Source organism: Macaca nemestrina, chromosome 18, assembly GCF_043159975.1.
Source record: "Macaca nemestrina isolate mMacNem1 chromosome 18, mMacNem.hap1, whole genome shotgun sequence".
Classification (NCBI taxonomy): domain Eukaryota; kingdom Metazoa; phylum Chordata; class Mammalia; order Primates; family Cercopithecidae; genus Macaca; species Macaca nemestrina.
Genome location: NC_092142.1, coordinates 76732291 through 76746035, shown reverse-complemented (window position 1 = coordinate 76746035; position 13745 = coordinate 76732291). Strand labels below are relative to the sequence as shown.

Below are 13745 nucleotides of genomic sequence, written 5' to 3'. Positions count from 1 at the left end.
CATTTATTCATTCATTCAACAAATATGAAATGTATCAACATCCTTGCTAGGCACTTCAGCTGCATTACTTTTTTCTATCCCCACACAAAAACTTTTACCCCATACATGCTAGTATTATATCCATATTACAGATGAGCAAACTGAGGTTTCAAAAGACTAAATCATTTTTCCAAGGTTATACAGGTAGCTAAAATTGTTAGAGCCAGGATTTGAATCCAGGCTTGTTTTAATTCACACATTAACTATTTTATAACCAAGAAGCATACTGCTTCTCAACTGGCTTGGGTGTATGGCCAGTGCCAGGTTAAGAAAGGAATCATTGTCATCCCTTGCTCAGGAGATAATTATCCTGCATTAGGCTCTGGGAACCACAGTTATTTAGAGAAGTCAGGAGTGAGAGGACCCAATGCTTTGACTTCGGGTTCTGTTTGGTGAGGCATTGTTTAGCATGTCCCTGGCTCCAGGAAAATTCTGGGGACGAGGCATCAGGGTCATTGACAGGAGACTGAGGACAGACGCTGACTGCATGTTCTCATCAAGAAAATATGACGTTCAAAGATAAAACAGCTTCTTTCACTGGAACATCTATTTTGTCTCCTGAGCCTTCAGACATAAAACTCATTTTCATACCATGACTGCAACCGATGTTCTGTATGAGATCACACACAGAGGAATCAAACTAATTTGAGATTATATGCTTGCCGCCCTTTCCTGTGAAGAGTCTCTTCTTCCTTCTAATTACACTTTTTCTTCTGTGACAAATGCCAAGATGTCCAAAAGGCTGTCTCTTAGGAAGAGGAAGTCCCAGGAGCTTGGGGGTCATTGCGGCATTATTTCTTCATGCCTGGGTGAGCTCTGCTGTCAGTGTTGAGTGTCAGTGATGGGTCCAAAGTGTGGGATTTGACTCCTTTGAATGAGAGTGAACCAAGCTCCAGAGGCTGGATTGTCTATATACATCCAGCTAGCAAAGAAATCCCTGCAGCAACCCATGGGTGGGGATGCAGGGGGCTGGTGGGAAGGCAGCAATAGATCAGTCCAAATCTATTCCCAACCCTGGAAATTGGGTGGCTTTGAAAGCCAGCATCCAAAAAAAAAAGAAAAGAAAAGGAAAAAGAAAAATTGCTGGGCGTAGTGGCTTAAGCCTGTAATCCCAACACTGTGGGAGGCTGAGGCAGGCGGATCACCTGAGGTCAGGAGTTTGAGACCAACCTGGCCAACATGGTGAAATCTGTCACTGCTAAAAACACAAAAAGTAGCCAGATGGTGTATGCCTGTAGTCCCAGCTACTCAGGAGGCTGAGGCAGGAGAATCACCTGAACCTGGGAGGCGCAGGTTGCAGTGAGGTGAGACGGTGCCATTGTACTCCAGCCTGGGTGACAGAGCAAGACTCCATCTCAAAATCAAAATAGATTTAAGGGGTACAAGTGCAGTTTTGTTGCGTGGATATACTGTGTAATGGTCAAATCCGGGCCTTTAGTGCACCCACTGCACCAGTAGTGACCACTGTACCATTAGGCGATTTTCAATCCTCATCTTCCTCCCACCCTCACACCTTTTAGAGCCTCCAATGTCTATTATTCTACTCAGTGTGTACCATGCCCATGGGTACCCACTTCTAAGTGAGAAGGTACCAGGTTGGACTTTCTGTTTCTGAGTTATTTCTCTTGGGATAACAGCCTTTATCTCCATCTATGTTGCTGCAAAAGACATTATTTCATTCCATTTTATGGAAAAGCCAGCATCCTACTCCCTGCTGGCAATGTAGTTTAGTGTGAGAACCACTAGGCAAGAAACCAGGAGATAGCAATTCATGTTCCAGTTCTGTATGTAAAAGCCCAAGTCATTTGGGAAGACACAGCATTTATTGAGTACCCACCATGTGCAAGCCACCATCAAGACTTCTATAGACGCTCAGCTAGTCTTTGTAACAATACGTAAAAGTGCATGTCATTAACAAAGTGAGGAAGTAGACAAGTTGAAAGTGCTATTTGCTTAAGATCACACAGCCACGGTGAGGTAGAGTTAGGATCTGAACGCAAATCGATTGTAGCTTCTCACTGTTTCCACTCTATCCCTGAGTCCCAGCTTCCTCTCCTAGAAAACATGGATGATAATTTTGGTGACACCTACCCCATGAGGTGGTGAGGATCAGATGAAATGCTGAGGTACATAGTAGGTTTTGTCACTGCAAAGATGCTGCAGATAGATGGCAGGGCGGGTGCAATGATCAGTCGCCATTCCCTTTGCCCATCATCAGCCACCTGCCATTGGTTTCTCACTAGTCCCTGTACGGTTGAGATCTGGCTGCTGTTCATAGAAACCCAGTATACATCGGATGTTCTATAAGGTTGTATCTCCATTTTATAAGTAAAGCAAATAACACTTAGAGAGCTAAGCAACTGGCTGGGCGTGGAGCCTCATGCCTGTAATCCCAGCACTTTGGGAGGCTGAGGCGGGCAGATCACCTGAGGTCAGGAATTCGAGACCAGCCTGGCCAACATGGTGAAACCCTGTCTCTACTAAAAATATAAAAATTAGTTGGGCATGGTGGCAGGTGCCTGTAATCCCAGCTACTTGGGAGGCTGAGGCAGGAGAATCTCTTGAACTCGGTAGGCAGAGGTTGCAGTGAGCTGAAATTGCACCACTGCACTCCGGCCTGGGCGACGGGGCAAAACTCTGTCTCAAAAAAAAAGGGGGGAAAAAGGGAGCTAAGCGATTTGCTCAAACACAAATGGTTAATAAAGGGCAAAGCAAAATTTTAACCCATGTCTGCCTGAAACCAGAGCCCCAGCACTTTCCAAAGAATAAGCAGCTTCCTCCCAATCTGCACTGAGTCCCTACCAATGCTAGTTGACCAACTAGGTGGAATGAATAAATCTTTTCTGAGTGGACCCATCCGCCTTCGTTCCTGCTCTTCCTTCAGGCTCTTCCTTTTGATTCCAGGTTATTTTTAATTCCATACTTTCAACCCCCCAAAAGGTTTAATCCTGAGGAAATACCTACCACAAACAAGTCATCAGAATTATGACAACAGTGTTGATTTTTAGCAAATTAAAACGTTCTAAATGGCACAGTTTATCTATTTGTTGTTAAGCTGTTAATAAGCTGTTAAGCTATTTGCCATTTACTTCACTTTTATTTTCTGAAATTATTTCTACTTGGATGAATCCTATTTCATGTAAAATATTATTATAACAAATCTCAGTTTCTCAATCTTTTTCCCACTCCACTGTAAATTCTACCAATTATTGCTCTATTAGTGAGGTTATTCTTTGGTGGCTATTTTTTTTTAGCAGCAGAATGGAAAAATTGGAAGACAGGAAAATGTGAAGATACAGATTGAGGGAGAGGGGACATAAAACGGAGAGAAAAGACAAAGACTTCTCTATTGATAGTGAGATCAAAATATTCTCAGGGGGCAAGATGGCTAAGTATAAACAGTGGGTTCAAATGATGGGGTCAAAACATATTTCTTTGTTCTCATGAGCTAGAAGAAGCACTGATTCTAGGTTTCCTTTCGTCTTCAAATCGCCAGAAAAGCAAGAAGTCCATTTCATTATTAGATAAAGAGCGGATATTGTCACCATCCCCAATCATCATCAGCAAGGACTCAGTTGATGACAGAATGCAAATTTCATTAAATAAAAATGACCCCTGAGCTAGCACTTCCATGTTCTCATCATCAAATGAGGCTTAAATATGACTCAGCATGGAGTCATCCTTTACTGTCAAATCCTGACGCTTGCATCCAATACAGAGTGATTCAGAACACATTATTCCAATCTCCATGTCGGAGTGGCTCCTGACTTGGCATTAGAAACCCTCTGAGCAATTTCTTAGTTTTACAAACATCTGTGTCACTTAACCTCATGGACGCCACTTGTTTATTTGAATAAACACAGGGAATATCATGTTGGCCACGTCTCATTGCATCAACCTTACTAGTGACAGTTTAATGCTCTGTTGTTTGGGGATAACTTATACTCAGTTTGCCAATGTAGCAATGGCCTGATCAACGTAAAGGAGGCAGAGGGAGGAACTCCAATATTTTGAGTGGTTCAAGGAGTGGTAATTGTGATTGTGTTTAATCAGCATGGGTGTTCTGGGTCAACAGTCATAGTAACTCCATCTAGATGGATCCCCCAAAGCATCCCACATACTATATCTCACAAGTGTAGACAAAACGGATGTAGTTCAGAAACATAATGGCTGTTTTGGGGTGGGAGGCAGGATACTACTGTGCAATTTTGAGTCTTAGCAGTTGTACTTCAAATCAGTCAAGTACATTCATGGCTGTTTCTCTGTATATTCCTGTCTCTGTGCCTGTCTGCCTCTCTGTGTCTCTTGGTCTCTCATGATTTGTGTGTGTCTCTCTCTGTCTCGTTCTCTTTTATGTCTGTCACTGTGTCTCTTTGATTCTGTCTGTCTCTCTCTGTCTCTTTCTCTTTTATGTCTTTGTCACTGTGTCTCTCTGATTCTCCAAAATGTAAAGAGCCATATGGGTTTTAGGCACACTTGGGTTTTCACACGGCTCTTCCACGTAGCAGTCTGTGATCCTGATGTGTCTGTGAATGTCAGTTTCCTCATCTTTAATTGGAGATGGCGATACTGATTTTGTTGAGTTGTCATTAGGATGAAATGAAACAGTGTATCGCAGGCAACTCAGTTCCTGCCTCATAACAGCTGGTCAATATACGTTTATTCCTTCCCCCATCTCCAATTTACTATACCCTTGTGACATATTAGAATCTCACCAATCTGGTAGCTTTCTTCTGATGTGGCCTGCCCTCAGCCCATTTTCAGATCAGCCAATGGAACCATGACTGGCTGGAACCATTTTTCATCCAATTGGTCTCTTTCCAGCAGTTTCATGTAGCCTCTTGCTGTAAATCACTCTGGGAAAATAAATGTCCCTAATCCATTAGTGCCCTTCTACTGCAAGCCAATTGGAGCCACAAACCAGACAAGGTTTGTTAATGGCCACTTAAATACATTCTTGCAGCCCAACGTGGAGACCCTCTGCCAGCCTAAAATTCTAGCAGGCCCTGTCTCAGAGACACTCAACTGTGATAAGACTGATAGCAGCAAAGGCACAGTTCTGACTTGTATCAGTTAGGGGAGAACTATACACCTCAGTTTGCTTAAGACAGTTCCAGTTTATGATTATAGCTTCTCCTATGTAGGAGTAATTATAAACAGTGCCCCTTTTGCTTTTAGAAGAGGTTCAGTTTGTTTGAGACCAGCCTGAGCAACACAGTGAGACTCTGTCTCTATAAAAAATAAATTTTTTAAAAATTAGCTGGGCACGGTGGCACATGCCTGTGGTCCCAGCTACACAGGAAGCCAAGGCAGGATGATCACTTGAGCTAGGGAGATCAAGGTGGCAGTGAACCATGATCACACCACTGCACTTCAGCTTGGGTGACAGAGCAAGGCCCTGTCTCAAAATGTAAGAGCTCCAGTTTGAATAATAAACGATATAAGTATCTACAGCAACCAAACGTAAAAGTTTAGATAATAATGGTTATCATTTTTTGACTACTTGCTATGCCTGTCTCAAAACATAAGAGTTCCAGTTTGAATAATAAACTATATAAAGTATCTATGGCAATGAAAAGTAAAAGTTTAGATAATAATGGTTATCATTTTTTGACTACTTGCTATGCCTGTCTCAAAATATAAGAGTTCCAGTTTGAATAATAAACCATATAAAGTATCTATGGCAACCAAAAGTAAAAGTTTAGATAATAATGGTTATCATTTTTTGACTACTTGCTAAGCACCAGGCATCCTTATAAAGGTCTTTGTATATGGCATGTCATTGAAGCTTCATTACACCACCATGAAGGGAGATGCTATTATGAAATGGATGCTCTGTTTTATAGCCCAGGAAACAGAAGCTTGTTAACATGTTCTTAACAACAACATGGCCAAGGCCAACCAGAAGGCAGGGTTTGTACCTCACCCAGATCCCATCTATGGGCAGCACGCCCATCCCCAAACTGCTGGAAGTGTTGGCTGCTCAAGCCTCAGTCATCCCTTTCCCTAGAGAATTTTGCTCAAATAGAAGCCACTTCTGCTTGAGAGGCTTGATGTCCCCACTTAGGAAGCAGCCCACAGCCAATGACACACAAGGCTCCGTCTGTTCCTTGCTTCAAGGTGGGACTGACTCTGCAGTGGGATCCAGCTAAGACCACATCCTTGCTTAACACCTTCCTCTTCCCTAGCCTGCTTCCCTTGTTCCCATAGGTCTAAAAGCACGCTTTCAATAAACCACCTGGAAAAGGATACCTGTGTCAGGCTCTGCCTCCAAGGAGCCAGACCTAAGACGTCCAGTTAGCAAGTATCAGAGCTGGGACTCGTGTCTAGGAAGCTCTCTTAATCACTAAGCAAATGTGACATGATATTGCCTACATTACATACATGATTAAAATGATGGCCTCCAAGTTGTCAGGTCACCAAGCAGCATATATCACATTGGTCTAGATATGGCAACAACAGCAGTCACAACGAATCCTACTTATTGAATGCTGACAACAGCCAGTGTCTTTCTTGCATTGGATCCTCTCAACAATACCATGAGGTTCATTTTATCATCCCCACTTTGCAGATAATGTATGGGAAGTTTGGAGACATTGAGACACATCCCCCAAGGGCATATGGATAGGAAGAGAAGAGACTTAAGCTTATATCCAAGTCCATCTTTCTTCAAGGACCACATGCTTTTTCCACCTGATCACTTAAACCTCTTGTTGCATAAAGAATTCCATGAATAATTGGTGAAATCTATCTGCCATCAAAACTGACATTTAAAAAAACAATTTAGACAGAAGACTCTGCTGTCACTCCAACCTTGACCCCAGCAACAGTTCTCTTCGAGCTGCATTTGACCAAAATGTCTCTACTTTCTGGAGAAAGCCATACTACTTTGGGAATAGCTAGAGAATATTCTCTTAAGCCAGACATAAAAAGAGCAAAGGAAATATCTTCGGTGGAGAAAAGAAAGTGAGACTTCCTGCTAAGAGGGGAATCACATGTCCTATGGCTTTTCCACCAAGGGAGACAAAATGGAATAAAAGGAGAACAGCAAAAATTCAAGGAGAAGCAGATTCAAATCCTAACTCTATTATTGTGTGATGTATTTGGCAAATGACTCAATGTTTCCAAGCCTCAATTTGCTCTTCTGTTCTACAGGAAAAATACTCATGCCATTGACCCATGAATGAAAGAGAGTAAATGATATAAAATAGATATTCCTTCCTGCCTCATCTCTTCCATTTTCATAAAATGTATAGCCAACTTGGAACGTCATTCCAGGTCTAACTAATACTGGTTCAAATGGACTATGCTTTATTCCAAGCAAAAAGCATATCCTATTATGACAAAAAGTTTCTATTAAAAATAGAGAGCAGATAAAAGGGAGACCTTCATCCAGGAAGCCATCGGCTGATTCATAAAAATACAGAATGAGTCATCCTGGATCCCAAGGCTAAAACTTATAATCAATGGGTATGTCTGGCCAGCCAATCCCAGCCCACTGGAGAAGGAGGTGCCCAGTGGGCCATCTTTACAAGCCTATTACAATCCTTGTAAAACCATTAACTCTGTTTCTAGCTTGGTGAAAGGAAAATCAATCTGGGCTGTTAGCAACACTGTATCCTAAATGTACCTGCAGCCTGGTTGGCTTTCTGAACAATTCGGGTGGGGGAAGTGCAGTGATTCCTGTGTGTGTGTATGTGCGCGTGTGCGTGGAGCTCCACTGAAGAACAGGCTTGCACATCTGGCTTTGAAAATCAATGTCTTGGCCTTCATCTTGACATTTATTATTTCAAAATGCTTCAGTTCCTATTAGCAATTATGCAGTTAGCATAAGACTGGAAAACACAGAACTATGTGTACTGCAGATGATGCTGTTTCCTTTAAAAAGTAGTTTCATCATTTTCACTCTCTGAATATATACCCTGACGTAGAATCCTAGAATCCCATCCTCAATTTGGATGAAGGGTCATAAATTACATACACATACATATGTAACTGATTATATAATTGTATATATGTATATACACATGTATGTATACGTGTGTGTATGCAAGTAATATTTTTTGATGAAGTGGTTAAGGAAGGAGAGTTCTAAATGCATGGTTTTAGTTGTACTAAGCAAAAGCTCTTCCACTAGCAAGTAAAGAAAAATAATGACACAACAATCCTCCTCCGAGCTCTTTCCTCAATCCATTCATTCAGCGATAAGTTATTTAGGGTGTGCCGTGCGCCAAACAGTGTACTAGGCATTGTGGGGTGGGGGAGTGGGCTGGTCTTTGGGGATTTAGCTGCGAAAGGTCAGGTATAAGCTCTCCTTCTGGGATCAAACAACTTGATTCAATAAGAGTTCATTGTACAGGATCCCCCGGTTTGCAAAAACCTCTTCCCTTACCCTGAATTCCTCACCAGAAGCCCACGAGTAGTGTTCAGAGTCAAACCTGACCATATATGAGCAGCAAGACAGGGATCAGTGCCTGCTTCTCCCACTAGCTGCCTTCTAATCTGGCAGATGAAACCTGCGTCTGCTCTCAAGGTGGTGAAGGGGAGGGGACGCTCCTTTGCATTTCTCTTGCCTCCAGATCAGGTCCAGATCTTGGGTTTCTGATCTAACCTAGGAGCTTGTGAGCTGGCTGTTGCTTTGGAGAGCAGTATGTACTGGGAGGCTCTACAAAACAGATGGGAAGGAACAGGCTCGTCTCACCATGATAATAGCAAGTTCCCCTTACAAGTTTAACATGCAAACCTAGTGTTGGGTCCAGTCCGCCTCTGTCGGGTAAGCCCTTCCCAGAACTTCAGGGAAATGATCTTACAGTGCCCGCACAAAGAGAGGCTTAAACTCTCCCAGGGAATCTCAGCTGAGCCTGAGGGCCTGGAGAAGTTCCCCCAGGGGGAATGGGGAATAGAGGGCAGCTTAGAGAGCCGAGCTCCTTTTGAGATGGGAGCAGGAATTCCGGGGAGACTGATCAGCGTTTTTTCCCCTCTCGGAGAAACAGAGGATGGAGAGGGGGATGGAGGGGGTTGCGCTGCAGGCCTGGCCTCCACCCTCACCAAGCTTGGATGCAATGTACCGACCCTCTTGCTTCCTAGTTGCTTTCCCCGTCAAGCTACGGGGAAGAAAGTGTGCAGGAGGCGGGACCCAGCCCTGCACCCTGTCCCAGGCCCTTCAGGACAACAGCATAGAGGTGAGAAAAAGATCAGGTATCAAATTCCCGGCCAAGCCACTTAGTGGCAGCTGAGTGATCTTGGGCAAATCACTCATTCTCTCTGAGCGGCGGCTTTCTTATCTGTAAAGGGATCATGATGGCACTTGACTCATGAGGTCCTAGGAAGTATTAAATAGGATCGCACATGTAAAACTACCAACGGCAGCTGGCACACAGTGGGCTTGCGGTTCTTAATACATATATTTTTAATTCTGTTAAGCATCTACCCCCCTGTGCAGAAGCTGAGTTTCCTCTCAGACGGAGAACTCCCGTAGCGCAATCTTCCAGACCCTGGGTGCTTGGGCGCCAGCATTCTCCCTGCGCTCAGGAGCTCACATTTTCCTCTCGTCACCCCTAGATCTGGCTTGGGGAGGCCACCCCTCTGCATCCTCCCCAGCTTTGGCCCGGGGAGGCTCTGAGACCCGGGTGAACGCGCGGAGGGGGTGCGCGCGGCGGCCCTACCCGGGCAGCATCCCAGTTGCAGCTTTCCCACCCCCTCCCTAGCGCCCAGCGCGCAAAAAGAGAGAAAGCGAGAAAGGCGCGGATACTGGACCAGGCTTTGACGCGGATCTTGAGCTCGCCGTCCTGAGGCTCGGGCATGGCCTTCCTGGAGAGCCGCAGCTTGTTGAGACCCCCGAAGCCGGCCAGCACCACCGCGCGCATCTCCTGGGCGTCCCCGAGGCGGTGCGATCCGTCGCCACCGCCGCCCTCCGCAGGCTCCTTGCCTGCCTCCTTCTCGATCATTTGCTCCGTCTCCTCCGCCTTCTCCACTCCTTCCTTGGCCATGGCGCTCGAGGGCGCGGGGCGCACGGGCTGCGGTGTCTGCGGCGCTGGGGGATTGGGGCTCCTCTCCCGCGGGTTCCTCCTGTTGAATGTGGGATGCTCGGCTATGCAATGGCTGCAGCCTCTGCGAGCGCCGCCGCGGTCCACAGTCTCCGCCGTAATCCTCACAAGAGCCGTGCCCCTAAGCGCTCCACCCCCGCCCCACCCTTCTTTCCTGTCCAAATGAAGCCTCAACTCCAGTTCCTGAAATAGTCCCAAATTAGGCTCGGGATCGCGACCCCAAACCCAGATTTGCCGAAGATCTGTGACTAAAAAGAGCCTAGAGAGGCCACCTTGTCATCCGCCTACCCGTGGGCCCAGTACTTGGTTATATACGGCACAGGCTCGGGTGCCTTGAAATGGACCGAGACGAATGTCTAGGCCTGGAGGATGCCTTCCCGCTACAAGGTTGCCCTCTCTCCCTCCCATCTGCGAGGCTGGGCGGGATAGTCGGGAAATTGGATCGTTCCTCAAACAGCCAGTGGAAGGGCGGAGAGGTTTGGGAAGCAGGGAACTAGAGATCCCGCTCACTGCCCTGAAGAGTCCAGTCCGGGGTCTTCTCACTCCAGACCTGCAGGGTCAGCCGGGATGCTCTTTTCTGGGCATCACCAGGGGCTTCCTTACGACGGCGAATTCTCACCACTCAGACCATTTCGGGCTATTAAAGAGGCTAGACAAGAATCCTGTACCAGAAAGGATCCTGCTCCTGTTCTGATCCCCGGAAGACCAACGTGTACCCGCTCCCCAACATGCACGTACATACACAGAGTAGTAACTGGCGTTTTGTTTTGTTATCAGGCTCTTTGAGAAAAATAGCTCATAGAAAAACTTGGATTTTCTTAAATAAAATGATGGGAGAGGAGTTGGTTTTCCTAGGGGCAGTTTAAGGAAAGAGATGCAGTTGAGGAATTAGGTCTATATTCTATTATAGTTGCTATGCCATCGCCAGCCTTGAGATCTTGGGCAACTCATTCAACCTTCCTGAGCCTCAACACCCTCATCTATAAATTGGGCACATTGATTTTTTTTTCTGTGTTGTGTGAAGTGCTGGGGTGTATATGATTTCAGTGAGACATGGTCCTTATATTGGAAAAGGTCAATTTCAGAGCTTGAGGCAGGAAGGGCAGAGTCAACAAATGTGGTACAATGAATGATCTAAGCGCTACCTCTTCTCTTCCCCCAGTCTTCCTGCGCCTCACTGCTTTAAATGCCCTGGTCTTCTATTCCTTAAAAAAAAAAAAAAAAAAAAAAAAAAAAAAAAAAAAAAAAAAAGATTATTTTCCCTCCTTCCACAGGGTTCTGCACCTGCTGTCCCCTTGGCCTGGGGTATGTGTTCCATCTCCTTTATCTGGTGTCGACTCCTACTTCATTGTCACCTCAAGGGTCCATTCCTTTTGGGAGGCACTCCAACCTCCAGTTTGGTAACCTCCATGACTAGAGACACTTATGTCCCTTTGTAGCTAACTTTTATATGTTTACCTGATAATACCTGTTTCCTTTATCCAACTGTGAAATTCATGTGAGCAGGAGCTATTTCTACTTTTATCCAGCGTGATTTTCCCAGGGCTTAATACGTAATTGGTACATAGTAGAATACGCACAGAAAAACTGGTCCAGGGAGTTGGACCAGTCCAGAGAGTTGGAGAAGTTCTCATGGAGGAGGGAACGTTTGAGCTAGACCTTGAAGGATGAGGCAGGTTCTTCTGGCAGAAAAGGTCACAGGCTCATTCAAATACACCAAAAGGTAACAGGTAAAAGGGCTTTTGAGATGCTGGTTTGTTCTATGTAGGCAGAACATTGGCTGTATTTATCAATCATTGGAGATGAGTTTGAAGGGTTGATTGGGACCAGCTTTTGAAAGTTCTCACATACCAGGTTACAAAATTTAAGACATAATCACAGAGGCAACTGGTGCCATAAAGGCTTACAAAACAAAAACATGGGAATAGCATTACCAGAACTGCATTTTAGGGTAATAACTTTGACAGTAAGTGAGTGATGGATTAGATGATAGAGTTACTGGAAGCATGGGGATCAGTTAGAGACTAAGCGCAGGCAAAAAAAAAAATCCCCCCCCAAAAAAAAACCAAAATAAATGAGAGTGCTCCCAACTGATGCAATAGCCACGGGATGGAAGGAAGAGGCCTAAAAGAAGCCTGAATAGACAGGGCTTGGTTAGTGAATTGGACATTTTATTGTGAATCCAGTTGTCCAAATTGTTTGTCTTGTTTACATTGTGAGATATAGTGTTTAGGCTGGATTCTATCCTGAAACAAGAATTTGAACACCCGTGGTTTATTTTGGAAGTAATCCCAGGAAACTCTGGCTGGGAAGTAGGAAAGTGAGAGAGAAAATTGATGGTACCCAATATGGGATGTATTAATAAGCAGTTTACCGCAGTGGACAATTGGAGCTCAAACCCGCAGGGGACATTTGAGAGACAGTGTAGAACAAGTCTCAGAGTTGTCTCACCCAAGGAGTGAGGACATAGGTATTTATTCACTAAAGTCTATGCTTGATTGGCCAATAACTGTTCCTGGAATTGTTAACTCCTTGACATTTCTATCCTGTCCCATGTACTTGGGCTGAGAGAATCCCAGGCAGAGAATTGTGTGTGCTCTTTGCAGGAAGCTATCATTTTATACATGGAATGATGAATTCCAACGAGACATAGCTTTGGCACCAATAATATCTGCAATATATGTTATTGTTTTGGAGGTGTCTACTGTTCTAGACACTTTAGGTATATTTCTTAATTTGATTCTGAAAATAATCTCATGAGATAAGAATTCCTATTCCCACTTTATGGAAGAGGAAAATGAAAATGAATCTTAACATGATGAGTTATTGTGCTCAAAGGAACATGCTAGTTATAATGAGATAGAAGACCAACTCCAAATCCATGCTCTTAACATCTCACCATGTGTGTTTATACAGACAGGCCAAACCAGTTCTCCCCTGATTGACAATACTCCATGGCATTTTTTAATGTTCCCTGCTCTTTTTTTCACTGCCTACTATCTCTGTACCACCGAGGTCCCTTGCCTTGGTTCTGAGTGTTTTCCTTTGGCATTAGTAAAGTAAATCTACTTTGTAGTCAGCACACAGCATGTTTAAGAGAAAGTGTTTGTCTTACAGTGTGTTAAAGGGAATATAATTACTCCCTCCAAGGAAATCTTCTGGCTGTTTACAAACCCCAGATTATAATTGGTAGGCAGCTGATTATCACAACTACCCAGAAAGAACCCACCACAGTCTGTGCCGCTGGTGGGGGGAGATACCCTCCTCTGAGTCCTATATACCACTATTGTTAAGTATTCCCAACTCTGATCCTCCCCGGTGGAACGTGGAAAGAGCCAAAGTGCATGGCATATCTCCAAATAAACACAATAAATCAATTTTTAATTTGTAAAATTGATTCCTTGGACATTCACTCAGTGCCTCAGTTGTGAGATTTCTTACATTATTGTAGAACAATGTCAAACAGTGGCCACTGATGGTAAAACATAGTATTACAGCTCAGCTCTGTTAACTTGCAAGTGGCCTGGGGCAGGGTGTATGCACATGGCGGGGGTGGGGGGGGGGGTGGGATGTAGAAGGCCAGATATAGGAACCCCTAATAGAGGTAAAGTCTTTGAGTAAGAAAATATGGGAAACAATCTTAGTATGGTTTTAGACATG

At 44.5% G+C, this 13745-nt stretch overlaps 1 protein-coding gene and 1 long non-coding RNA gene across 4 annotated transcripts in view; one reads left to right on the top strand and one right to left on the bottom strand.

Annotated features, from left to right (window-relative positions):
• Positions 1 to 10147, bottom strand: part of LOC105491238 (vesicle amine transport 1 like) — a 186294-nt gene extending 176147 nt beyond the window's left edge. Inside the window, exon 1 of the mRNA XM_011757442.2 lies at positions 9796 to 10147. Within this exon, the coding sequence (XP_011755744.2) occupies positions 9796 to 10028 (233 nt within the window). The 5' untranslated portion in view covers positions 10029 to 10147. The remainder of the gene's footprint in view (positions 1 to 9795) is intronic.
• Positions 1 to 13745, top strand: part of LOC105491237 (uncharacterized) — a 77675-nt gene that overhangs the window by 22607 nt on the left and 41323 nt on the right. The gene's annotated exons all lie outside the window — the stretch shown is intronic.